The 27,531-nt window shown below is 47.1% G+C and overlaps 1 protein-coding gene across 1 annotated transcript; it reads right to left on the bottom strand.

Moving 5' to 3' along the window:
* Nucleotides 1–1,385: 1,385 nt before the first annotated feature.
* On the bottom strand, nt 1,386–25,846 carry EFCAB12 (EF-hand calcium binding domain 12). Its single transcript, XM_072720250.1, has 9 exons — nt 25,601–25,846; nt 19,433–19,881; nt 17,026–17,208; nt 14,026–14,182; nt 10,744–10,937; nt 8,984–9,197; nt 4,759–4,918; nt 2,989–3,045; nt 1,386–1,909 (listed from the first exon to the last, which is right to left on the bottom strand). The coding sequence occupies exons 1-9, from the start codon at nt 25,650–25,652 to the stop codon at nt 1,651–1,653; spliced, it is 1,725 nt and encodes a 574-aa protein (XP_072576351.1). The 5' UTR covers nt 25,653–25,846; the 3' UTR covers nt 1,386–1,650.
* Between the last annotated feature and the right edge of the window lie 1,685 nt (nt 25,847–27,531).

The raw sequence follows: 27,531 nt of genomic DNA, 5'->3' as shown, positions 1-27,531 counted from the left end.
AGAAACTGAAGCCATTCCTCCCGAGAATAATCCAGTTTTTGGATTATTTCCGCCCGCGTTTCTCCTGCTCCTGAGTGCGCCTCCTAGTGGCCAGGAGGGAACGAAACAGAGACTTCCTAATTCCTTCACGTGAGTGTATGAAGTGAAATAGCAATGAGACCCCCAAGAGCTGTCATTCCATGAGTTTTACTGTCCTTCCCACTGTTCTGTGAGGTAGTACTTCTATTCTTTTCCCCATTTTACAGCTGTAGAAAGTGAAGTTTGGGGCTTCGATCCAAAAATCCACACTTCTAAGCATTAGGCTCACCTGCTTAGTTTAGTTTAGTTTTTTCACCTGCTTAGTTTTAAATTGTTCTTGGTATTGTCTTACTTAGATTTCGTTTTTAAGATTATTGTAATAAATCACATTTCAGGATAAAAAAAAATGCGCCTTGATTCCACAATTTGAACACAATACAGATGTCATCACTGATCTTGAGAGTTCCAGGGGACAGATGGGGACAGAAATTACACTGGATTGTGTTGTTCCCTGGATGAGAAGTGAGAAGGGAAGAAAGTGTTGACAACTCCTTCGTGAGATTTTGACTGTAAAGGGTAGGGGAGTTTAAGGAGACCCAGAGGAGTGGAAATGTGAAATGTCTTAGATCACACAGCTGGTCAGCAATAAGGTTGAGTCTAGAACCCCATTTGTGCATGTAACTATACCACACCTCATGAATCCTGCTTATCCTGCAGGCTCGGGGAGTCAGATGGGATGCAGAGCAGGAAATCACTCAGCTTACAGCAGCCCACATTATGTGAGTCGTGACGGAAAAGGTCTTGATGGGGTCAGGTGGGCTAATCACGCAAAGAGCTCATGAACCGGGGCATCCGGGTGGCTCAGCGGTTGAAGGTCGGCCTTCGGCCCAGGTCTTGATCCTGGGATCCTGGGATTGAGTCTTGCAACAGGCTCCCTGCATGGAGCCTGCTTCTCCCTCTGCCTGTGTCTCTGCCCCTCTCTCTGTGTGTCTCTCATGAATAAATAAATAAAATCTTTAACCCCCCCCCCCTCAAAAAAGAGCTTATGAACCAGAGAGCATGTCTCCAACTGTGAAAGACCCAAGAGATTTGAGAAGCAGTAACCAAAATGGCTCCACCGTTAGGGGATGAGAGAGACCTGTTGCCCCTGTATTTCACGGAGAAGGGCACAGGGTACGCACCCTGCCAGCTGCTTTCCCATGAGCACTGAGATCCCAGGACAAAAAGCTGGAGGTGCCATGCAAGCATCTCTGCCCACATTCCAGGGAATATGCCTGCTTTAGTCCCCTGGGCTCAGGACCCCAACTTTCCAAACATTCCTCTGGCCACAGCTCCTGAGCAAGAAATCACATCAGCTGTATCACAGGTGACATGAAAAAAAACTCCAACTCAGTTTATTTCAAAAAGGCAGAGGTCAAGACAGGGAAATACTCAGAAACTGCATAGCTTTCCCGGGGACATCTGCCCTCTGAGACACTGGATACTTTGGCTCTAGAGAGCTGGCTCCAGGCCATTCCACTGAAATGATTTCTTTTATCTGGCTCTCCGTACTCCCTGCGCGTGTGGCTCTGGGCTGCTAGCGGCACTGGCCACAGCCCCAGGATGTCCGGGTTCGACAACACCTGGGCCACTCTAGTTGATGTAGTAGACCTTGGGGGCATCGTAATAGGCACAGGTCATATAGTTCATGTTTCCAATGGGCCACCAGTGGTGGGGGTGGTAGGTGGCTGAGTAGGCAGAGGGCTGCGGTTGGACACAACTGAAGAGTGCCAGGCTCCGGTCCACAGCCACAGTGGGCAAGTAGAGCTGCAGCTTGTCCAGAAGGTGACCCGGCCAGAAGACATTGGGGTGAGTTCGCTGTGTACCCCTGGGCCTCTTCACTTCCAGCTTCCTGGAAAAGAAGAAGACAGAAGTTTGTCCTGCCAGACTAGCCAGGGCCCCGACTCCTGCCCAGCAGAGCAAACGAGCTGTGGCCAGAGTGGAGGTGTAGCCCACTGCTAAGCACTTCATTTCTACCTGGTAGGTTCTGTTATCCTGTCTACCTTACCAATGAGGACCTGAAGGCCTAGAGAGGATAAGTCATTTCCCCAAAGCCACACAGCAAGCAAGTGGCAGGGCACAGGCTTGACTCCCAATCTGCTGCCTCTAAAACCCAAATTCTTAAGTGTACACCATCTCTGCTCTAGAGGCATTTTATTTTATTTTTTTAAAGATTTATTTATTTATTTATTCAGAGAGAACAAGAGAGAGGCAGAGACACAGGCAGAGGGAGAAGCAGGCTCCACGCAGGAAGCCCGACGTGGGACTCGATCCCGGGTCTCCAGGATCATACCCTGGGCTGCAGGCGGCGCTAAACCGCTGCGCCACTGGGGCTGCCCGGCATTTTATTTTTTATTTATTTTTAAAAAGATTTTATTTATTTATTTATTCATAAGAGACACACACAGAGAGAGGCAGAGACACAGGCAGAGGGAGACATAGGCTCCACGCAGGGAGCCCAACGCAGGACTCGATCCCAGGACCCCAGGATCATGCCCTGGGCCAAAGGCAGGTGCAAAACCGCTGAGCCACCCAGGGATTGCCCTCTAGAGGCATTTTAATGTGATGTTCAGAGTATAGCCTCTGGAGTCAGCATTGCTGGGTTCAATTCCCTGCTCCCCCACTTAATAGATGTGTGATTTTGAATGAGATAAGTAATTGTTTCTGTACCTCAGTTTCCTCTTCTGTAAAATGGGTATGCTAAGAGTAGCTCTATAGGGTTGCTGAGAGGATTTAAATGAGTTAAAACATGGAACAAACCACAGCAGAGTCTGCCTGGCACTCTAAGTAGTCTCCTGCTTCTCAGTTCCTGGGCATTGAGCCCTAGATCCTGTGCACCATGCAACACACAGAGTCCCAGGCACCTCCTCCAAAGTGAGGCTAGTCCTCCTCCCACCCATCCCCTGCCAGAGTTGGATGATTGCTACAAACCTGGTGAACTCCTCAAACTCCTTAAAGTGTATCTTCCTGATTTTCTTCAATGTTTTCCTAGTGGATAAGAGAGATGGGTATCTTGTTACGAGAGGGGAAATCCAAGTTAATGAGGCCTCAGATAGTACATGGGGGTGGACCTGTCTGGGAGAATTTCTAGGGAGCTGGCTCCAAAAGGAGAATTTCTTCTGCCTGGGGTGGGACCCTGACTCTGTCCTCTATGTTCCAGTGGGACACACAGTGGGCTTGGTCATCCAGGACTGAGCTCATAACCTGGCTGGCTGGATGGTGACTCTGGGCAGGTCACTTCTCTTTTCAGAGCCTCATGTTTCTTATTACCCAGAACAGAGATGTCCTAGGGTAGTTGAGAAATGCTCAATAATCTGAATTGTTTGGGAGTTCCTGACTCCCCCTGCCCCTGCCAGGGCTGAATCCTGCTTTTGGAACAAGGGTGGTAAAAACTAACTCCCCAGATCTTGGGCCTGGCAGACGTCACTAATTGACCACAGACAGCACTCTTTCCCAGCAGGCCTGCATCTGGCCTCAGAACCTTTGATAACACAGTTCATGTAGCAAGATAAAACAAATCTCCATCCCTACCCTTGGGGGCTGTGGCCTACCTAAGCATGGATGAGAGTCCCTTTCTCAGGTTCCCACTCATTCCCTAGCTTCATGGTGCAGAAATGGGTGTAAGCCACCCAGGGGCTGGAAGGCAGTCACTACGTGGTCAAAAAGGACCCTCTAGACCACCGCCTGCCTGGCTCATGCTTGGCTCTTCCTAACCAGGGTTGTGGCCAGGCCCATCTGCAGGCCTGTCCTTCAGTCAAGAGCATCCTGATGGGGCAGGGTAAAACAACAACCATCATTGCTCCCAAGGGCTAGCAGCCACACACCGTGCTAGGAAGTTATATACATTTCTCATCTAATCCTCACTGTGTGTGGTAGACGCTGGTGTGCTCATTTAACAGAAGAAGAGCTGAGGCTCAAACAGTAAAAGCATCTTGTCTATTTAACCTGCAGCCTGTCTGATTTCTGCTTGGCTCTGCTGCATCCTATCCCAGTTGTTCTGGCCACACTGCCCCAGTGGGCAACTGGCAGTGTTCCAGAATGTGGGGAGTTCCTTGTCCCCTCCCTGCTGTGATCAGCTGGTGCCTCCTCATCCCACATTAGCCCCATCCCTCCTTGAGGAGGATGCTGCTCATTCTCCAATCTGAAGTCACCAATAGATGCTGCCTCATAACCTGCCCATGGGTCACCTCCTTCCAAAGAAGGACATTTCCTTAGAGAGGACTCAGGTTGGTCTAAAGCTCAGAGACAGGCCCCAGTGCAGAGTTCTTTTGTCTGCCTAAGGGCTGCAAGCCCACCTCTTGCCAGAGAAGACAGGACAAAGAAGGGGCCCCACTGCCACCCCTGTCTTCTGTACAGCCCCTGACAGCTGCCCCATGATTTATGAAGGGGCCTCCCTATTTCTCAGACGAGTCCCTCTTTTTAATCTCTTCTAGAGAACATGAGATCATGTAGGATGTGGTTGGGAGAGTAGCTGTATGGGGATGAGGCAAGGAGGCTGCTCCCCTCAGACATGTGCCAGGGGTGACACTGGAAGTTGGCCAGTCCTTGGTGACCAGTTGGGTTGGACGTTCTGGGCATGCTTGGACACAGGCATTGGCATAACACGACACCCCGGTATGGTACATCCCACCCCCAGAGCAGAGAAAGCAGCAGCAGGATAGAAGGCAAATGGCAGGAGAGATAGGGGGTCTGACACTCAGCTTGTCAGTCTTCTTAGCCCCAGCCTCGCTGAAGCCCTGGAGTTTGAGCAGGGCCAGATTTGGACTGAAGATCTTCAAGTCTGAGTAGTAGCCTCCTGGCTGTCGGATTGGGCGCACCTGGTCCTTCTGGAAAATGATCTTGTCCCCCGGGTACAGCAGGGCTGTAAGCAGCAAGAGAAATGTGACCTGTCAGCCTAAGAAGACCCCTCTCTGCCCTGAGCCTTTGGGGCAGAGGGAAGCTTTTCTTTTTTTATCAACATTTTTATTTGGAAAGATTTTTCTTATATACATTTTATTTTATTTTTTAAAGATTAATTTATTTATTCATGAGACACAGAGAGAGAGAGAGAGAGAGAGGCAGAGAGACAGGCAGAGGAAGGAGCAGGCTCCATGCAGGGAGCCCGACGTGGGACTCAATCCCAGGTCTCCAGGATCGCACCCTGGACTGAAGACGTTAAACTGCTGAGCCACCGAGGCTGCCCTCTTATATACATTTTAAACATTTTATGTTTAAACGATTGTAGATTCACAGGAAGTTACAAAAGGAGTGTTAGAGGGTCCCTTAGACTCTTCCCCCAGTGTCCTCCAGTGGTGATGTGGCATAGAACCCCCGAGCAATGTCAGGAAGTGGGGGGGGGGGCACCATGCTGCTGTCTGGACTAAAGATGGGAGTTTGTTTATAACCAGGTCAGCCATGGCCTCAAGGCCTGGGTGCAGTTAGGGTGGAGCAGAAGGGCCCACACCCCACTCCACAGGGGTGGTGCTGGTCAGGAGCACACAGGAGGGGAGAGTCACCCAAGAAAGACTTCACTAGGTGAACTTAGACCTAGTTCAGGGCAGTTTTCTCCTTGCCTAGAATCAGTCTCACAGATATCCTCAGGAGACTGCTTTAAGAAGTCTGAGCACAAAAAACACTGGGCAAGGGGCTCTCTCTTCCTGCAGCCACTGAGCAGTGCTTGTGCCAAGATGGTAACACATGACTAGCTCATATTCTAGAAAAAGTAATGGAAAGTTACACTCCAGGTTATTAAAGCTGGATATCTGGGAGGAGGGCAGGGACTGTGTAGATAAGAAGGGAGAGGGAAAGGGGATATGCAACATCATCATTTGAAAAAGGCATACAAAAAAAAAAAAAAGGCATACAGGTTTTTGTTTTTTTTTTAAACTACATTTAGGGCAGCCCCGGTTGGCTCAGAGGTTTAGCGCTGCCTTCGGCCCAAGGCATGATCCTGGAGACCTGGGATGGAGTCCCACATCAGATTCCTTGCATGGAGCCTGCTTCTCCCTCTGCCTGTGTCTCTGCCTCTCTCTGTGTGTCTCTGATGAATAAAGAAATAAAATCTTAAAAAAAAATTACATTTAAAGGGATGTCTGGGTGGCTCAGTGGTTGAGCATCTGCCTTTGACTCAGGGCATGATCCCGGGGCCCGGGATTGAGTCCCCCACATTGGATCCTGCCGGCAGAGAGCTTGCTTCTCCCTCTGCTTGTGTCTCTACCTCTTTCTCTCTGTCTCTCATGAATAAAAAATAAAATCTTAAAAAAAAAACCCTGCATTTAAAGGTAGTTAATAATTTGCATAATGTTATTTACATAATAATTTGCATAAATGATTTTGTGTAAATGGAAATGAAAAAGGTCTGTGAAAGGACAATCTTTAAATATTAATGGTGTCAACTCAAGCGGGGGAGCATTTTTGTCTTTATGTTTTCAAAACAACTTAAGTGAGCAAGTATTATCTATAAAATTGGGGGGGATTGCAGAGAAAAACAATAAAACTGTATTCACTGGAGAGAGAGAAGTGCCCCAAAGTTTTAGAACTCTGGCCATTGAGCTTGACACCTGGATTCGGAACCCACCAAGCTCTAGTCTAGAACGCAGACCCGGAAGTCCCAATGGAAATCCCAATGTTGGAATTTCTTTAGTCACAGCAAAGCAGGCTTCTGTCATAGAGACAGCCAATAGATAGTGGCCAGGACAGTGGTCAGACATGGACTGGAGTTTTGTCCAACTAGAACCCACAGATGCTCCTGTGTTCCCAGGAGTGTGAGATCCTGCCAGCAGGCGAGGTTCACAGACTCAGGAACTAGCAAAAGCTAGCAGTGGAGGGAATCAGTAGTGGTTCAGTGTTCTGGTGGGCACAAAGGAGGCACATGCAGAGGCAAGACCTAACCCACAGCACAGTCCAGGGAGCATGGGTGGCAAGCCTGCCTGCCGTTAGCTGCAGCTCCACCACCAGCCAAGACGACACAACCAGGGAAGGTGAGGCTCCCCGAGGAAGAAGGAAGGAAGGATGATTTGGCAAAGAGTTAGTGTCCAGAGCTGCGGGATTTCCAGCCCAGGTGGGCAGCAAGTGGCCGCCCAAGTGAGGAGGTGCAGCATGCACAGGAGACAATGACCTCTTAGGTTGGTTTGCCTATATTTCTGAAGGCTTTCGGCCACACGCTCTTGGGCAGACCTGTTATGGGCTGAATTGTATGTCCCCCTCCTGCCCCCTCACCCTGCCAAATTCATATATTGAAGCCCTAACCCTCCCTCCCCGCAAAACCTCAAAATTTGTATTTGGAGAGAGGACCTTTCAAGAGGTGATCAAGCTAAAATGAGGGTGGACTCAAATTTGATCTGACTGGTGTCCTTTTAAGAGGAGATTTGGACATAAGAGAGGCATAGGGGGCATGAGGGCATCATAGAGGAGAAACCATGTGATGAGGCAGCAAGAATGTGGCCATCTTATGAACCGAGGAGAGAGGCCTCAGGAGAAACCAGACCTGTTAGCACCTTGATCTTGGACTTCCAGCCTCCCAGAGAGTGAGAAGACAAATTTCTGTTGCTTAAACCACCTGGTCTGTGGCATTTTATAGTGGCAAATTAATGCAAGAGCCCGGGTTCTATACATTGCACACTTGTTTCCTTCTCTCTCCAGAAAAAGATGGAGAATAGTCAGTTGTGACTGTTAAGTTGTTCTTGGGTGAGTCACACCACCTCTGTGTCCCTCTGTCTCTGAAAGCCACACTTCCCAGTTTGGCTATGGCTCCTTCCTATGAAGTTCCTATTGGGAAACCTCTGCCCTGGAGTACAGCTTGCTCTTCTGTGTTTTTTCTTTATTTTTATTAAAAAAAAATATTTTATTTATTTATTCATGAGAGACAGAGAGACAGAAGCAGAGACACAGGCAGAGGAAGAAGCAGGCTCCCTGCAGGGTGCCTGTTGTGAGACTTGATCCTAGGACCCGGGGATCACAACCTGAGCCGAAGGCAGATGCTCAACCACTGAGCCAGCCAGGTGTCTCTCTTCTGTGTTTTTAAAGCACACAGAGGGACCTGTTTTTTACATTTATAAATTCACAAATTTGGGGGGCCAGCATTGCTGCGTGGTCACTGGGGGGCTTATGGGGCACTCCCCCATCCCTGTTTCTCAGAGGCACATGCTCTCCCCACACATGAGGAGGGTTCAGATCAGCTTGGAGATATGGAAACACGATTCTCCGTCACACATGGGGTGAGACCAGTGTGGAAATCTCAAGGCCTGGTCCTGTGGTCCAAGCAGAGAGCAAAGGGCCTCAGCAGAACTTGTCCCCTGGTGCATTCCTACGTCCATGTTGCAGAAGAACCAAGAAACAAACCTGACCTAGGGAAGTGGTTTTGGAAAGCCCAATACGGAGGTTATCACTTCTATCAAATATTCCTCTTTGAAATTGGATTGTTCCTTTTTTTTCTCTAAAGATTTTATTCATTTATTCATCACACACACACACACACACACACACACACACACACACACACACACAGAGGCAGAGACACAGGCAGAGGGAGAAGCAGGCTCCATGCAGAAAGCCTGACATGGGACTTGATCCTGGGTCTCCAGGATCACACCCTGGGCTAAAGGCGGTGCTAAACCGGGCCACGGGGGCTGCCCAGGATTGTTCCTTTTTGCTCAACTTCAGGACTCCTGTTTAGAATGCCCAGTAAGCTCAGTTGGGGAACCCAGACCTCTAGGCCTGTGGGGACTATGTACCTCCAGGATTCTAGAAATCCCATCTACCAGCAAAACAGACTGGGCTGTTGCCCCTCTCCTCTCCTCTCCTTCCTTCAATGGCCCCACCACAGGCCACAGCAGTTTAGCTGCATGCAAGTCAACTGGGGAAGGATAAACCTCAGGCAGATGCCACCCTTGCCTGGGTTCTGGGCCCTGTTGGCCACTTCCCAAGGGCCAGCTCCCAAAGTCCTTACCTTTCATGAGGACATCCTCCGTCAGCGGGATGCCGTAGTACTCACAGAGCTTGCAGCACTGCAGGTAGACCAGAAAGTTGTCCCTGCGGGACATGTTGATGAGCTCTTCCATCTCCCCTCGGATGGTGGACGGGAGGCAGTGCTCATCCAAGTGCTTATTCCCACTGCGCACCAAGCGGCACCGCTCCATGTACTGGATGGAGGGGATCTTGAGCTGCAAAGAGAATAGAGGTTGTTGACACACACTTTCCCTTCACCTTGTCTTTTTCTTCCTGACCAGAAGGCAGATGTGCAGCCTCATCTCCCTCTCCCCCATGAGGGGAAATGGCAAAGAATGCAGGGTGGGACCAAAGCTCAGACCCTGAAGTCAGGGACTTGGGAGAAAAATCACACATGGTCAAGATTACACCTGAAGAGCACTTGAATGATTAAGGCATGCAGTTCTGTGTGCACAGCCCCATACATGGATGTGCACACATCACTGTATCATGTGTACAGTAAGGTACAATGTGGATGCCCAATGAAATATTACATCCATGCATTTGGCTGCACTGCAATTTAAATTAGTGTAGACATCTGTGCCTTTGAGGTGGAAGCCAAACACCAAGGATGGCAGAGCAAAGCAGAAGAGGCCTGGGCAATGTGTAGCCACTTTTGGCCTTCCTATTTATTTATTTACGAGGAAATACAAATCTATCTTTTTTGCAGCACCTAACACCAGGATCAGCAAGGTACAATTCACAGGCCACAGCACCTGTTTTTATAAAGAAAATTTTATTGGAACACAAAGGCACTCATTTGCTTAGTAGTTGCAGTCTGTGGCTGCTCTTGTGTGCCAGTTGCCAAAGAAATGATAAAGCCCTGAAGTCTAAGATTTTTATTTATCCATTCATGAGAGACACACAGAAAGAGGCAGAGACATAGGCAGAGGGAGAAGCAGGCTGTCCCGGGGAGCCCAATACAGGACTCGATCCCAGAACCCTGGAATCACAACCTGAGCTAAAGGCAGATGCTCAACCACTTCATCTGGGGGCCACCCAGGTGAAGCTCCAGAATCTAAACCATTTGTTGCCTGGCTCTTGACAGGCAAAGTTTGCTGATCCCTGCCCAATATGTTGGGATTTTCTTCTTATGCAAGTGAATCAGATCTTAGTTGAAAGAGTACTTATAATGCCTAACATTTTATTATATATAAGTAAAATATTATATTTAATACATAATTGATATAATATATTATTAAAACTTAATATATTTCTATACTTATTCTATATAATAAAATACATATTTATATATGGTATAATATTAAGATTGTCTGCCTCCCTGAAGGGGGGTCTGTTTTGTTCTCTGCAACACCTAGAAGAGTGCCTGGCACATTGCTGTCTCTCAATAAATATTTGTTGGGTGAATTCATTCATGCCATCCATTCTTCCTTCACTAGTCATGTATTTCTGGAGTGCCCACTCAGTGGCAGGCCCTGGGCCTGGCACAGGGATTCCAGCTGTGGCGAAGACACGGCCCTCAGCCCTGGTCTCAGGATGCAAAGTAACAGTTAAAGAATGGGAGGAGGGAAACATAATCTTATGATCTCATTTCATCTTCAGAGAAATCTCATGAGGTAGGTGTTGTTCTCATGATCGGATGAGGGAACACAGAGGTAAGGAAGCCTACTGCCGGGAGTTCCCCAGCCCCAAGGTGCAATGGACTCGAACCCGATCCTGTCCAGACACCATGCCCCGTGCCCTTCCCGTTGGCCGGGGTACCTTGTGCTGCCGCTTCCTCTCGCGGTACCGCTTGCCAACATCCTCCATCTCCTCCAGAGTCAACGGCCGTGCCTCCATCTGGGTGTCAACCTCAGGCACAGTCAGCAGGTCCATCTTGGGAGGCTGTGGGGCAAAATCCACCTGCTTCTTGGCTGGACTCTGCGGGGAAACTCTGTGCTTGATGGATCTGTGATCTGAAAGGAAGGAGAGACTGAGAGGAGGCCCAGCTCAGGAACCCACCGAGCAGTTAACTGATGTGACCACGCAGGTGTGGGCAACCCCTCTGCTCACTTCCCACACGGCCAGTCAGCGCAAACTGAGATGGACCTTGAAGGTATCCCTTCTCTAGGCCTCCGGCTGCTATTGGCCTCCCTCGGGCAAGGCCGCCTGCTCCCTCACCTGCACCACAGCCCCAGCCTTCCCATTGCCATTCTCATTCTCTAGCATCCTGTTTCCATCAAATAGCAAATAGGACCTTTAAAAAATAGAATCACATTTCCCTGCTTAAAACCCTCTACTGGCGGGACACCTGGGTGGCTCAGCAGTTGAGCGTCTGCCTTCAGCTCAGGGCATGATTCTGGGTCCTGGATGGAGTCCCACATTGGGCTCCCCTTCAGGGTGCCTGCTTCTCCCTCTGCCTGTGTCTCTGCCTCTCTCTGTGTGTCTCTCATGAAATCTTAAAAACAACAACAACAACAAAAAACCCTCTACTGCCTTCTCACAGCATTCAGACTAAAACCCAGAATCCTCTTCCTAGTCTGCGAGGCTCTGCAGAATCTGGCCTCAGTTCAACATCCACCAGCTCCATCTCCTTCTGCTCACTCTGACTTCTTTCTGCCCCCTGAAAACTTCCCCGAATCAGGGCCTTTGCCTTTGCAGTTCCAATCTGCTAGGATGCCCTCCACCAGAATGACTCCTCATCAGTCATTCAAGTGTCAGCTCCAAGGGCCGCTTTGCAGAGAGGCCTTCCCTGACCACCACTCCCTCACTCTGTCCTATTGTCTTCAAGGCATTAATCCCAGTTTCTAGGAGTGTGCCTGGCATGTAGTAGGTGCTCGACAAAGATCTGAATGAACGAAAGCCTCTCATTGCCCTTGTCTGGTTCGGGACCAAAATGTCCCAGACTGAAATGAAATCGTGGCCCAGCCACCGTCTAGTGGCCCAGCACCTTCTAGTTTTGAGACTATAGACGAGTGGCTCAGCGTCTCTGAACTTCAGCTTCCTCCTTGTAGAGCGTGAAATAGAGCTCTGATTTCCAGGGACTTTTTTTTTTAAATAAATTTATTTTTTATTGGTGTTCAATTTACCAACATACAGAATAACACCCAGTGCTCATCCCGTCAAGTGCCCCCCTCAGTGGCCGTCACCCATTCACCCCCACCCCCCGCCCTCCTCCCCTTCCACCACCCCTAGTTCCTTTCCCAGAGAGTTAGGAGTCTTTATGTTCTGTCTCCCTTTCTGATATTTCCCACACATTTCTTCTCCCTTCCCTTATATTCCCTTTCACTATTATTTATATTCTGATTTCCAGGGACTTGAAGGATAATCTGAGCTACTGCTGTGGGAAAGCTAGCCAGCCTCAAATGCAACTGCTTTCTTTTTTATTTTTATTTTTTTTGCAACTGCTTTCTGTCTTTGATCTGGGCACCCAGATTCTTCATGCTGCTCCCCCTTTAGGCAAAACTAAAGATACCCACGTCTTCTTACCCTGCCCACTGCTGCTGTCCAGGAGTAGGGGTTCAGCAATGACACTGAGTGGTACCATGCAAACAAATACCTGCTCTTGGATTCAAGCCTGTTTACTGGAAAATAATAGGCCCCAAATACCTTTGCTGCAAACATGCATTGTAGTGCACTGTGATCATTCACTAAATGGTTCACAGACAACTGAATGAATAATGGTGAACTTTGATCATTTATAATGAAAAGGCAAAAAGAGCATGGATGGGAAAGCATGCCCAACTCCAGGCAGCTAGGAGCATGTGCTGGACACAGAGGGTGCTAGAGATTATGACTGTGGGTGATGACGTATGCAGGAGGTGACTGGGGGGTGCTCAAGTTCCCTGGGTCTCTCAGAGGGGCAGAGACCCTGCCTGGGTCTTTGGGCTTCTGCCCAGTAGCTCGTTGAGACTAGAGGGCGGAAATCTGGGCTGTATAGTGGGTGAAGCTCTCTATGGCAGCTGCCCACTGCCTCCAAAAGGGCCAACCAGTGAGGACACTGAGCTCCCAGCTCAGTGGTACCTGAACTCCAGAGGCCCTGCCCCAAGTCTTCACTGAGGCAAGGGAGCCCTTCCACTACCTTCACCCCCAGGACTCTCACATGACCCCAGAAAGGGTGAGGAATGCCCCACCCAACATGTCTGAAATGAAACTCCTGCCAACCTGATGGGTGGGGGCAAAGCAAGATTTAATTTAGAAAAAGAAAGAGGTTATATTTGGAGATACATTATATTGTTAGAATTGTTTTTATTTTATTTTATTTTTTAATTTTATTATTTATTTATTTTATTTTATTTTTTATAGAATTGTTATTATATGTTATATTTGGTTACATTTGGGGAAGGCTCTGGAATGGTGGGTGGAGGTTTAAAGGAGGGCTTTAATTTTATCTGTTGTTCAATTTTAATTTTTTTTTAAACAACAGTGGCATTAAGCTATAAAGAACCATGATGCACCCTTGTGTTGTAGAGTAAATTCATAGCCAGTGCCAAGGCTAGTCCATTTCCAATTTGCCTCTGTACTATATCTGGACAGATGTGGTTCTATAAGCACATGGCCTAGCAAGTGGAACTTGCGCTGTGCACAACTCATACAACTATTCACAGCAGCCCTGCTAATATCCCCAATAGATAATCAAAGTAGACTTTCCAGTAAGTTCTAAACATGTGTTGATTCTTGTTTCTGAATTTTAGTTAACTTTTTATCAGTAAAATATAGATTGATAGTAAGAAGGCATTGGGCCCACATACCAATGGAGAGGCTTTCTGTTCAGGTCAGATCTCAGTCTATTAGGTAAGCTTTGGTGGGCTGAAACTACCTTTTGAAAATTTTCCCTTAAGGACAAGGGCTGGGCCTCATTCATCTTTGAATGGACGTGGTAACTGGGCACTCAAGAGAACATCTACTCCTCAGTTGATTGCTAGGCCTGGGGATTCCAGAGGCTTGGCCCACCTATGGTAAGCCAAAGTTGAGAACATACTCAGGAAGTAAGTCAAGTCTGCCTCTACCATGCTTGCTCCCAGGATGGGGAAGTGGAGGCATGCGGGTGGAGGGGATACATACATTCCCTTCCAGTTGACAGGGTGCTTCTTTGATGAGCTAAAGACCACTGCTTGTAGGTGTTGAACAAGATGTCTGTGGTGATGTTGTTGTGCTTTCCCAGAGAGCTGAGATAGATCACTATATCTTCCACTTCCTGGTTTTTCAGAGGGACTCCAACCTGAGGAGAGAAGAGAAGCCACCAAGGTGGGCAGGCTCCAATCCAAACATCCTGCCAGTATGGCCAAAGCCATGCCAGCTGGCCCCACCTCTCCTCTCCTATCTAGTTTCTAGTTTCATCATTGCCATTCCCAGCTCACACCCAAGGCCCAAGGCCTCTGCCGCAGGAGCTCATAGCCCTTTCCCAGGCCCTGAACACACACACTTTGCACTTTCTCACCCTCTGCCTTTAGTTAGGCCTTTCCTTCTTCTATCTGAAGAACTGCTATCCCTCCTTGAAAACCCAATCCAGATAAGCCACCATCTTTGCAGAGCCTGCTACTTCTTCTGGACCACCACCCCACTCCATAGCAATGTCAATGACAGTTTTCCCAAACTGGATTGGAAAAAGGATTTCACATCTACCATCCTTGTCCATGAGAAACACATAAGCCTCCCTTAACTGAAGTAAGACAGCATCAGAAATACAATACATGTTACTCTTTGAAGGACCATAAGCATCTTTGTAGGAGGATAATGCTTGCCAGCAATTCCAAATATTCAAGAAGAAGAGTTGTTTTTTTTTTTTTTTTTTTTAAACACTTTTAAAAGAGAGAGGCAGAGATACAGGCAGAGGGAAAAGCAGATTCCCCACAGGGAGCCCAATGCAGGACTCGATCCCAGGACCCCAGGATCACACCCTGAGCCAAGGGCAGACACTCAACCACTGAGCTACCCAGGCGTCCCAAGAAGAGTTTTAAAGGAAATATAATTTTGTTCTGTAGCTTCTTTAGACCGCAGTCATCATTCATTGAGCTTTCCTTAAAGAGGGTCAGAACTCTCCTGCTGTGAAAGGGCTTAATGTTTTGTCTTTTTGGTTATGACGATTAAAAACCCCTTGTTGTTTTTTTAAATGTTTTGAAATGTTCATATAAGTACATGTCACGAAACAATAGTGTGCAAACTGGTGATGATTTAAAACCGTAAAAGAGGGATCCCTGGGTGGCGCAGCGGTTTGGCGCCTGCCTTTGGCCCAGGGCGCGATCCTGGAGACCCGGGATCGAGTCCCACGTCGGGCTCCCGGTGCATGGAGCCTGCTTCTCCCTCTGCCTGTGTCTCTGCCTCTCTCTCTATCTCTCTGTGACTATCATAAATAAATAAAAAATTAAAAAAAAAATAAAATAAAACCGTAAAAGAGGGGGGTCCCTGTGTGGCTCAGCAGTTTAGCGCCTGCTTTCGACCAGGGGCGCAATCCTGGAGACCCCGGAATCAAGTCCCACGTTGGGCTCCCTGGATGGAACATGCTTCTCTCTCTGCCTGTGTCTCCGCCTCTCTCTGTGTGTCTCTCATAGATAAATAAATAAATAAAATCTTTAAAAAAATATTCTAAAACCGTAAAAGATGTAACAAACAGTCCACTTCCTAAAGTGTTCTGTAAAGGTAATTTGTATTCAAAGTATATAAAAGCTTAATTCATCCAGGCCAGAGGTCAGCAAACTTTTTTCTTTTTTTTTTTTTTTTTTAAAGATTTTATTTTATTTAATCATGAGAGATACAGAGCAGGAGAGAGAGAGGCAGAGACACAGGCAGAGGGAGAAGCAGGCTCCGTGCAGGGAGCCCGATGTGGGACTCCATCCCGGGTCTCCAGGATAACGCCCTGGGCTGCAGGTGGCGCTAAACCGCTGCGCCACCCAGCAAACTTTTTTCTACAAAGGGCCAGATGGTAAATATTTCAGGCTCCATGAACCATAGATCTCTGTCATAACTACTCAACTCTGCCATTGTAGCATGAAAGCAGCCATGACAATACATATAAATGAGTGTAGCTGCATTCCAATAAAACTTTACTTACAACAACAGAGGCTGACTGGATCTGACTTCTGGGCCATAGTTAGCAGACCCCCTACTAGACCAATAGAACTTTCTGCACTGATAGGAATGTTCAATATCTGTGATCCAATAGAGGAACTGCTCACCACGTGTGACTACTGAGCACTTGAAACATGGTTGGTGCAACTGAGGAACTGGATTTTGGAATTTTATTTATTTATAATTATTTAAAAATTTTGGATAGCCAGTGAAAGTGTGGCCCGTAGAGTAGTGCCATAGACATCGCTGGGAGCTTGTTAGAATGCAGCAGAGAGGTACTGAGTCAGAAGTTGAGGTCAGAACAAGACCTCTAAGTGATCATATGCCAGTGGCAGTTGGAGAAGGTCTTGAAGTTTCTAGAGGCAGGATTGAAGGCCCAGCAATCTCTGTGCTCAGTTCTGGGGTCCAATGGGCAAGACAGTGATTCCTTATGCAGCTGACTGGTTATGGTTATGGGGTTTGCTCTGCAGACTTTTCACTCAGGTAAGGGCTTTTGAGGTCAGATGCATGCAGAGGTGGTTTTAGGGGTCTGATATGGCCACAAGATATGCCACATTTTCCAAACTGGCTTTACAAGTAATAAGGCTGAGTGTGCTTGGGTGGGTCAGCCAGTTAAGCATCTGCCTTTGGCTCAGGTCATGATCTCAGGGTCCTGGTATGGAACCCTGCATTGGGCTTCCTGCTCAGAGGGGAGTCTGCTTTTCCCTCTCCCGCTGACCTTCACTATCTGTCACTGCCCTTCACTCTCACTCTTACTCTCTTTCTCTCTCTCAATTTCTCTGTCTCTGTCTTGCTCTGCTCCATCTCTCCCAAATAAATAAATAAAATCTTAAAAAAAAACAAAACAAAGCAAACAAGTAACAAAGCCAATGGTTTGAGCTCCCTACGCCTACTTTTCAGCTGGTCCAGGACCTGGGTGGAGGCAGCAGTGGGGGCAGGTGCATGGACATCTTCCCCAACTCGGGCCAGCCCAGAGGGAGCACGGGAGGCACTTACCGCCTTCAGAGCCACAATGAACTCCTCCCTAGAGATCCTCTGGCTCTCGCTCCTGTCCCCCTTGCTAAATAACTCCAGAATCTTGATCTTCCGGCTGTGCAGGTAGGAGTACAAGGCTGACAAGGCAGAGGGCTTGGGTAGTCGGAGCTGGGGCACAAGTCGGCGGGAAGGCCGGTGGCTCTTCTGCAAGAGGCAAGAGAGTGGCGCAGAGGGGAGAATTCAGGGGAGACGGGCCCGCTGGCAGGGGGTGCCTGGAGTTAGACCAAACAGGGAGAAGGGAGGGCTGAGCCGCTCCACAGGGACAGTAAAATGGAGTGCAAGGAGCATTGGATCCAGGGCAATTGCATTTTGCCAGGGATACTTTGCATCTCTGGCTCTACACTTTCCCATCAGATACAAGAAGGTTGGACATTATGAGAGCTAACATTTCATTCCTACCCATATCTCTCCTGTTAGGCAAGCCAGGGTTATATTCCCACTGGGATCTCAGTGCACCAAACACATACCTGTCTGGAGCCACATGGGGCTCTCTGATCTTCGCACCTCCCAGCCTTTGCTCCTGCTGGGCTTCCTGCCCAGAATACCTTTCCTTCCTTCTCTACCTGTCCAAATCCTAGTCTTTCTTTAATTCCAGGTTAATTGGGGATATTTCAGAATAATGCTCTCTTACCTTGGTGCAGCACCTGACAGCTTACAAAGGGCTTTTCTGTTCCCTAGTTTATAGATCTGTGTTTGGGATCTACCTCTATTAATTGCCTTTAGAAAACTGGTCTTCAAACTGATATGTCTGCCTCCCCTATAAACATGTGAACATGTTGAAAGCAAGAAGATGCCTTATTTAAATACATACCCTTACCCCTCCTACCCCTCCCCATGGTATGCCTACTGAGAAAGCACCTACAGCTCTAGGCAGATAGGCGGTCATTGTCTGCTAAACAGATGAATGATGCTTTAAATTAGGTATTAGGTATGGCTTCCCCTTTTTACAAATGAAAAAACAGGTTCAGAGAAGTGAAGTGATGTGTCCAGGGGCACACAACGCTTATGCAGTAGGGTTGGATTTCTAACCCAAGTCCAGCGCTTATTCATAGACACTGCTGCTGTTAGGAAGGGTGTGAAATATGGGTTTTACCTATGAAATATGGGTTTGGACTCTGATTACACCAAGGACTGACTCTGACATCAGTGAGATGGCCGTAGTAATCAAAATGGCAAACAATATCGAGTGCTCTCTCTATGGCTGGCACTGTCCAAGGTACTTTATATAAATTCATCAATTTAGACATCACAGCAACCCTAGGAAGTAGGTACAACGGTTATTTCCATTTAATAGATTGGGAAACTAAGGCCCAGATCATAGAGCTCAGAAGTAGTAGAGCTAGGTTTAAACCCAAGTTATCTGACCTCTTATCTCACTTCATCCGAATGGGGAGAAATTTCAAATGTTCACATAACAAGGAAATGTCACAGAGAGCAAGCACTGGGGGATGAGGGCTTTGATACTGACTTCCATTGACTACCTCTATGGGTCTGAACAATTGATGGGCCTCACTGAGCTTCTGTATTTATAAAAGAGAGTTCTTCCTTTTTCTTCCAACCTCAAAACTGTGATTCTCCCAGTAGCTCTAGGAGCACCTGCTTGGCATGTATAGGCCCTCAACAGATACGTGTCTTGAACAAATGAATGAACAATGAGTATTTTAAAATGCCCCATAGATGAAATGCCAGGAAGGATCCCTCCTAGGGTGGTCTTAAGATATGGTTGCAAATTCTTCAACTCCTTCCTTCTGAGATAGAGTCTGATTCCCCTCCCCTTGAGTGTGGACAGTACTTAATGAATTGCTTCTGACAAATAGAATATGGTAAAAGTGATCATGTGATTCTCCTAAAACTAAGATTTCCTGAGATGAGGTCACAAAAAGGCATTTCAGCTCTCTACCTTGCTCTGTCCCTTGGACCATTCACTCTGGGAGACTCTGCCTGCTGTGTGGTGAGGCTGTTCAACAATCCTATGGAGAGGTCCTTGTGGCCAGGAACTGAGATCCCCCTGCCAACAGCCACGTAAGTGAGCTAGTCTGGAAGCAGATCTTCCTGCCTCAGTCAAGCTTTCAGAGGTCTGTGGTGCACGCCAGCAACTTGAGATGAAACACTTAGCCAGAGAAACCAGTGAAGCTCCTCCTAGATTCCCAACTCTCAGAAACCATGGGATAATAAACATTTGTGGCTTTAATGCTTGGGGGCATTTGTTATGCAGCAACAAATAACCAATACACTTCCCTTTTGGGACTTCTCTATGTTCCTCTTTGAAATGGGGTGAATGATCCCTACCCTGCCTAGTCTGAGGGAATGAAATGACAGTATGCCCCTAAGGCCTTCAGTGTCTTCATCAGCAAATGGGGCTGCTTACCTTGGTGGCTCTGGTAGGAGTTAGATGGGCCACCAACTGGGCCTCATGCTCCTTCTGGATCATGTATAAGACCTTGGCCTCTGAAGGGGTGAGGCAGGGCTTGTTCTGCAGCCACCTCTCTATGTTGCCAAATGACTCCAGATTCTTCCGAAGCTTCAACCTCTGGCTGAGCCAGGTCTTCACATCCTCTGGCTGCCCTTGGATGTCCCCAGTTCCCAGGGCTTTGAAGCTGGAGATTGGCTGTGGGTGGGTCTGGGATTGGGCCATGAGATTGATGGGTATCGGATCCTCTTTTTGAGGCAAGATGATGATCCGCCGGCGGCTCTGAGGCAGGTGGAAGTCCTTCTGCTTGAACTGCTTGAAGCAGTGAGCAATGACCAGTTCAGGATCGAAGATGGGGTCCTTGGTGGCATTTTCATCATCACTGGAGGTCTTAGACTGGCAGAGCTCTTGGGTGGGGGGGTGGAATAGTGTTAAGAGGTGAATTTCTTTCAGGAAGAGGACTAACAGAGTCAGGAAAAGAAAAATGCTACAGCACCAGGCTGGGTGACAGGACTTCTGGGTTCCAGGCATGGCTTTCTCATTGTTTGCTATAATACGATTGCATATTCCTGATGGTAGGCACTATGCTAAGCGCTTTATGTGCTTTTTCTTATTTGATGTTATGCCTCCCCACCCAAACCCCACCCCAGTACTCCTTATTGGCAATCAGAATGATCTTTTTAAAATTTTTTTATTTATTTGAGAGAGAGAAAAAGAGAGAGAGAATGAGTAGGGAGAGGGGCAGAAGGCGAGGGAGAGAGAGAATCTTAAGTAGGCTCCATGCCCAGTATGAGCCCCACATGGGGCTCAGTCTCACAACCCTGAGGTCATGATCTGAGCCGAAGCCAAGAGTTGGACACTTGATGGACTGAGCCACCCAGGCACCACCAGAATGATCTTTTAAAATTGCCATTCTGGGGGGATGCCTGGGTGGCTCAGTGGTTGAGCATCTGCCTTTGGCTCAAGTCATGATCCCAGGGTCCTGGGATCCAGTCCCACATCAGGGACTCCGTGTGTGGAGCCTGCTTCTCCCTCTGCCTATGTCTCCGCCTCTCTCTCTGTGCCTCTCATGAATAAATAAAATCTTTTTTAAAAATGTCATTTTGGGGGCATCTGGGTGGCTCAGTTGGTTAGGTGCCTTTTTTTTATTTTTTACTCGAGGTGATAAACCCTTTATTGGAGGGAGAACTTAACATTCAGATAGTTGTCTTTAAATGTTTTAATTTTGGTGCAGTTTAGACATCACACATAATTTGTCAAGTTTCATACTCATTTGAGTTAAAACTTGCTTAATGTCGCTAAATAAAATCAAGATACAGTGATTTGATGGTAAATTGATTTGTTCATCCTTAATTCATAATTGCTTGAAATTACATTAAATAAATCAATGTATTAAATAGTAGGGTTTTGTTCCTGTAAATATCCCAGTTGAAATTTTAGAGCTAATTTCAAGCTGACGTCTGTTCTGTTTGTAGGGAATCAGGGGAGCCCCACTGTAGTGACAGACTCCACTGCCAAGTTGGATCTATGAAGGTAGTAAAATGTGGGAAGTAGTGCTCTGTGGCCCTGAGGTTTCTTAGCCCTGATCACAATCTTGGGGTCTGAGTGGCTCAGCAGAGAGTCTGCTTCTCCCTCTCCCTCTGCCCCCTACCCCCACTCATGCATGCTCTCTCTCTCAAATAAATAAATTAAATCTTTTTAAAAAATGCCACTGTGATTTGGTTTGATCATTGAGCAGATGATGACTTGCTTCATGGCTGTATCTTGGGCAAGTTACTTAGCATGTCTGTCTCAATTCATGATAAAATGGGAAGAAAGAGGGTACCTACTGTACTGAAGTGGTGGAGATGGTTAGAATCAGTTCATTTTAAAGGTGCTTTGTTCATAGTAAGTACACAGGTTTGTTTTTCTTTATGTACTTATCCTTCATCTGTTTTGAAATCCTTCTATGACTTTCAAAGTAAAGTCTCATGACCCTGCTCTGCCAACCCTTCCCACCTCATCACTTGCCTATCTTTCCTGACTATATCCCAGATGCCTTGACCTTCTCTTAGTGATCCCTGAATGGTCCAAGCTCCATCCTGCCTAAGGATTTTGCATGTGTTGTTCCATCTGCTGGAAATGCTCCCTCCCCCATCCATCCCCTTCTTACTCCTCATCCTTAGACCACATGCTACCTCTCCAGCTCCCAAGCTCTGTTATGTCCTATGTTATCTCTGCATAATACAACCTATACTTTTCCTTTGGACCACTTATCACAGGTATGTAAAATAGGTGACCCTTGTGCGTAATGAGGCTTGGGGTCCTTTGTTTTGTTTGACATATTCCTTAAAAATTTCCAGTTTGAGTTACTTTAGGCTGGGGCATGTCCTCTCCAGTCTGCCATAACCCCCACCATTCTCTATTGTCTCACATGCGGATGAGTTCACTTATTAAGTGCGTGCTTCAACCAGACATTTGTGTTTGAAATTCCTGGTGCAATTGCTTGGTTGTTTAGTTTTTCAATAGACTACGGACTGGGAAAAAAAAAAAAAAGACTACGGACTGGGACCCCATCTCTCGTGTTCCCTGCTGAAGCCCCAGCACCTCTACCTGCCAACATATAGAGGGAGCTCAGGAATTATTTGGTGAATGAGTGTATGTCAAATGGGCAGACGTAATAGCTCTATAATTATATCATTTTACAGACTAAGGCCCAGAGAGGCTCAAGGTCACACAGTTGATTAGTAGCAGAGCTAGGGTAGAGCAAATGAATAACAGGTATGTTCTAAAATTCAGAAGGGATATAGCATTATTATTAAAAATATTATCACCATATTTTCCTTCTAAAACCCAAACTCCCCTGCTTTAAAACCCTTTCATTGCCTCCAAAATAAAATTCAATCTCCTTAACCTAGCTCCACCTGACCATCCACCTCTGCCAGCCCCTCTAATGGGCTCCTTCTCTTGTTCCTTCTGGACTCACCCTGTCTTTGTGCCACAAATTGAGCTGACTATGGTTCCTTGGTTCCCCCTTGTCCTGCCCACATGCCGTTTCCTTTCTCTGGAATGCTCTTCGAGACTTAGGTTAGGCATCACCATTCCCTGAATCCTTCCCCTGTCATGCCCTCTCTGGGTTCTCACAGTGCCCATACTCATCCCCATCATAGCATTTACCATATTTTTCTGGATGAAGATGCTTTCTGAGTCTTTCTCTCCCAACAGTCTGTGAGTTTTCCAATGGTAAGGAATGTGTCTTAGTTCCTATGTATCCATGGTGTCTAGCCTGGCACAAAGTGAACATGCAGGACATTTGTTAAGTCTCCTTACAATGCCCATGTGTTTCTTTCATGGTCAGTAAATAGTGGGTCTACATCAATGTGAACAGAGGTGAGTGCTTCTTAGCACTGATTTATCATTTCTTTGAGGACAAGATGCTACAACTGAGAATGTAGCCATTCATCAAACCAGCATTCACTGAGAATCATCCAGTACTTGGCATGGCCAGGTGCAGATCCAAATGAGGCTGGATGCCCAACCACAGTGTGCAGGCATGGGACAAGGTGGGGTAACCAGAAGGGTAACCAGATGCTTTCAGTTGGGGGAGAAATGCTGATGGAGGGACCCAGAAGGTCATCATGAAGGAGGAGGCATTGGCTTGTGCCTTCAAGAATAAGCCAGAGTTCAAGGGGTGGAGGGGCCTGTGTGGGGAATGGTCAGGAGTAGGGTTTGGGGATTTTAGGGTTACTAAATAGTTCTGTAAGTTGGAAGCACGTTATATATGAAGGAGGAGGTTAATGGGAAGTAAAGTTGGAATCATCTTGGATGCCAGATTAAGGAGTTTAAACTTTATCATGTCGACTATGGGAACATACTCAAAATATGCGACTTCCTGGCCTTGTCACTGCCACTTGTGCCCTCCTTAGACCCCCAAATTCATGATCTTCCCTTAGCCAGAAGAATGACTCGCCCTGAAACCCTTAAATGACTTCACTGAAATGGCTCCTCAGTGCCCTTAGAATAAACAATGGCCTACACCAGTCTGTATACTTCAGCCCTGCTCCTACTTCTCCTTGATCTCCCCCCACCTCTCTCCCCCTTATTCACTTTGCTCCAGCTGTGCAGGTCTGCTCTCTCTTTGTCCAACTCTCCTAGCTCCATCCCAACTTGGTTTTGGCATTTGTTGTGCCCTCAGAAGGTCATGGGATTCCCCAAGATATTCACCATATAGTTCTTAGCCCAAGTGCACTCCCCTCAAAGTCACCCTGACTACTCTATCAAAGGTCACATGTCCACCACACCATGGAACTTCCATTCTAGTGATCTTTGGGGTCTTGTGTCCATTGATAGGAAAGATAGATGGGCTCTTACAATGAAAGAGATCACCACATAGTTGTGGGTAGAGACTGTAAAAATGTCCCCAAGGGATTGTGAGGACAGCTTTCAGAGGCTAGCTAGTCCTGTTGCCTCCCTATGTCAGAGAACTCTTTCTGCAATGACCCTGGCAGATTTTGCCTCCACTGGCACACACCTCTGGTGACAGGGAGTTCTCTACTTTACCTTCTGGATGCCTAATTCTGATTGCTAGAAAAGACTTCCTTATATTGACCCAAAATTTGTTTTCCTGGAATTTCTACCCCTTGGTCCTAATTCTCCCCATTGGTGCCCCAGAGAACACATTTGTTCCCTCTTTGTTGGGACAGCCCTTCAGGTATCTGGAGATGATTCAATGCTCTCAAAATTGTTTGTCTTAGCTCTGATTCAAATCTCTCCCTAAGTTCCATCCTAATTCTCTAGCCACTTGCTATTTAGCTCTTCTTTTCCTGCCCACCCCTTAAAATTGGTGCCTTCCAGTTTTACACCTGGGCTTGCTTGCTTTTTTCTTTCTCCCTTCCTTCCTTCCTTCCTTCCTTCCTTCCTTCCTTCCTTCCTTCCTTCCTTCCTCCAAACAATCTCTCCTCTACTCTCATGTTTCTGTGGCCTTCTATATGCTGAGGACACCTGTACCAATATTTATGACTTGAAATTAGCTCTAACTTTCTACATATATTTGCTCCTAAAGGCTCTCCACTCAGATGGCTTACAAATATCTCAGATTCAACCAACTAAGACTACGCTGGTCTCCATGTCCCATCTCCACTGAATTTGTTCCTCCTGTTAGGTTCCTCATCTCTGTGAAAGGTACCTCCATCTCTGGGTCACCCTAGCTACCAACCTGAACATCATCTTTGATTGTTCTTTCCGTGTTCCCTGTCAACCAGCCCCTACATCCCTCTAGTCCCCTCTAGCCTGGCCACTGTCCCTCACCTCTCAGTATCTTTGGTCTGGACATTTCGGACAGCCCCAGATCTCATCATTCTGTGCTTCCAGCATTCCAAGTCTGCCAATTCATTCTGCATTCACTGATGCTCCCAATCCAATAATGCCATTCCCAGTGGCTCCTCCATCTCCTGGCTCACAAGATCTTCCACAATCTCCTCCCTTCTGACCTTTCTCACCTCTCATCCCCAGCAATACTCAAACTGCCAGCGGTTTCCTGAAGACACCATATGTCTGAGCCTCTCTGCATGTGGTTCTGTTAGCCTGGAATACCTTTCCTCTCCCTTTTGGCATGGAGAACTCTTTCTATCCTTAAATGCCAGTATAAAGATCTCTTCCAGAACCTCGGAACTGTTCATCTCCATCCTCTACATCTAGCAGATCTCCTAGTTTTGGGTGTCAGCCCCAGATCTGGCATCCACCCCTTCTTCTGTAATTATCCATTTATCTGCCTGCCCTTCACCTCTGAAGTTGGAGGGCTTTGCAACAGAGGGCTATCGTGTAAGGTTTGAAGACTGATGGTTTTCTCCATGATTCTTCTCCAGTACCCAACACATTAATATCCAATGGAGAAATGGGGCGAGGCCGGGCCAGAGAATGTGGATGTCTTTCCCTGGGCACAAGAGTTGGGCCTCTTATTTCAGACCAAGGCAACTTGGCCCACTCCTCCAGCCTGGGCATGGAAATCTGACAAATGTGCACGACCTGCCCTTGACTCCCTGACAACCTCTCACCCAGAGTGGGGACGGCACAATGAGATATTCATTCCCGTCCTTGCCCTCGCCCCACTTGCACGCGTCTGCAAGGTGCTGCTTCCCTGGGGCTTACCGAGCAGCGGCAGGAACAGAGCCTCATACGTTTCATAGGAATTGTAGTCCATGCTCACAACGTGGGGAGCAGGTGCTGAAGAGTGTGCGTGAATGTGTGTGCGTGTGTGTGCGTGTGTGTGCGTGTGTGTTTGTGCTTCCTTGCGCTGGCGTATCGGAGTATCAAAAAACAAATTCCAAATTCTGCAGGAGACTCAAATGGCAAGCTTGGAAGCAGCTGTTGCCAAGACTACAGACGCTCTGCGCTGATTGGCTGAGCGCTGCCACGCTCTCATAGTCCGAGGGAGGGGGAGGGTTGAGGGACGGACCCTCCCACTCCCAAACGCCGCGTAACCCTGCTCCTTTTGTGGGTCCCGGGAGGCAATCGGAGCCGTGCAGAATTCCTGGCTTGGCGAAAGACAGGATTTCTTAGTATGGCCCAGTAGTCCCCGATTCTGGAGTAATAAATCCCTGGTTTTCCTGAAAACTGTAGGATCTTCAGCCGGTCTCCACATCTTTCATTTTCATCCAAGAAACAACCCCGGCCTCCACCAGAGGGGTTGTAGGAACCCAAGAGTTTTGGCCAAATAGAGGCAGTATGCTTTGCCCCCTAATGACAGGGTGCTATGGTTTGGAAATACAGAACCTGATAACAAGAATATTAATAATATACACTTGAGATGCCCATCAACAGATAAATGGATAAACAAAATGTGCTCTGTCCACACCATGGAATGTCATAAAAAAGAGTGAAGTACTGATGCATGCTACCACACAGATGAACCTTAAAAACGGTAAGCGGAAGAAGCCAGACACAAAAGATATGCCCAGAATAGGCAAATCTATAGACCCAGAGAGCAGATTGCTAATTGCCAGGGGCTGGAGAGAGGTGAGTCGTGTGGCTTTGGGTTTGACTGCTAACATGCATGGGGTTTCTTAACGTGTTGGATGTGTTTTAGTTAGTGATGTTGGCTGCAGAACACTGTTGAGTGTACTAAAAACCATTTAGTTGTATACTTTAAACATGATTGAATGATGAATTTTACATTGTGAATTTTGTCCCAATAAGCGAAGTTTAAAAAACAGGCACTTGAGTGCTCACTCTGCATAAGGTACCATCCTTCACTGAATTGTATTGTCTTTGTGTCCCTCCCCAGAACGGAGCTTTGCATTTAGTAAATAATATTTTGAGGATTCTTAAATAAAGACATGATGGGATGTTATAAAGTGGATGTTTGCCTTGAGGGGGGATGTGGCCAGTTTTCCCATTCTCTGGTCAAAATCCATTCTCTCTCTAAAAACTGAAACTAGTTCATGAAAGTGGAAACAACCAACTAGCCCCACCGTACACTCCACCCTACAACAAAGGTAGTTTCCCTAACAACTTGTGTTTCATTTATTCAGTCAATTTAATTTTCCAATTATACCCTAAAATGGCAATTGGTACTTGAGACTTAACTTGGGATTTCTTGTGATTGTTTGGTGAGTTCTTTCTAAGATAAATGTTTCAGTATTTGAGCTACATTACAGTACCTCTATTAAAAATGGCACAAGGGGCGCCTGGGCGGCTCAGTCAGTTAAGTGTCTGCCTTTGCCTCAGGTCAAGATCTGGAGGTCTCAGGATATAGCCCCACATTGGGCTCCCTGCTCAGTGGGGAGCCTGCTTCTCCTTCTCCCTCTGCCCCTCCCACTCATTCGTGTTCTCTCTCAAATAAATGAATAAAATCTTAAAAAAAAAAAAAAAAAAAAGGGCACAAAACTTAAAATGTCCTGTCCTCCAGTTGGAGATAAGAGATGGGTAAATGTTTGAGCTTTCACAATAGGGTCAAGGTAAAATGCATGAGCCAGAAGCTGATACTCTGAAACAAAGCTGCAGGTAGATATTCACAGGTTATCAAATGGATGCTGGGGTCAAATCTCTAATTCCTAAAAGCCAGCACAGAACCATCAAGT

The sequence above is a fragment of the Vulpes vulpes genome, chromosome 9 (genome assembly GCF_048418805.1).
Source record: "Vulpes vulpes isolate BD-2025 chromosome 9, VulVul3, whole genome shotgun sequence".
NCBI lineage: Eukaryota > Metazoa > Chordata > Mammalia > Carnivora > Canidae > Vulpes > Vulpes vulpes.
This window is presented reverse-complemented; position numbering and strand designations above follow the sequence as displayed.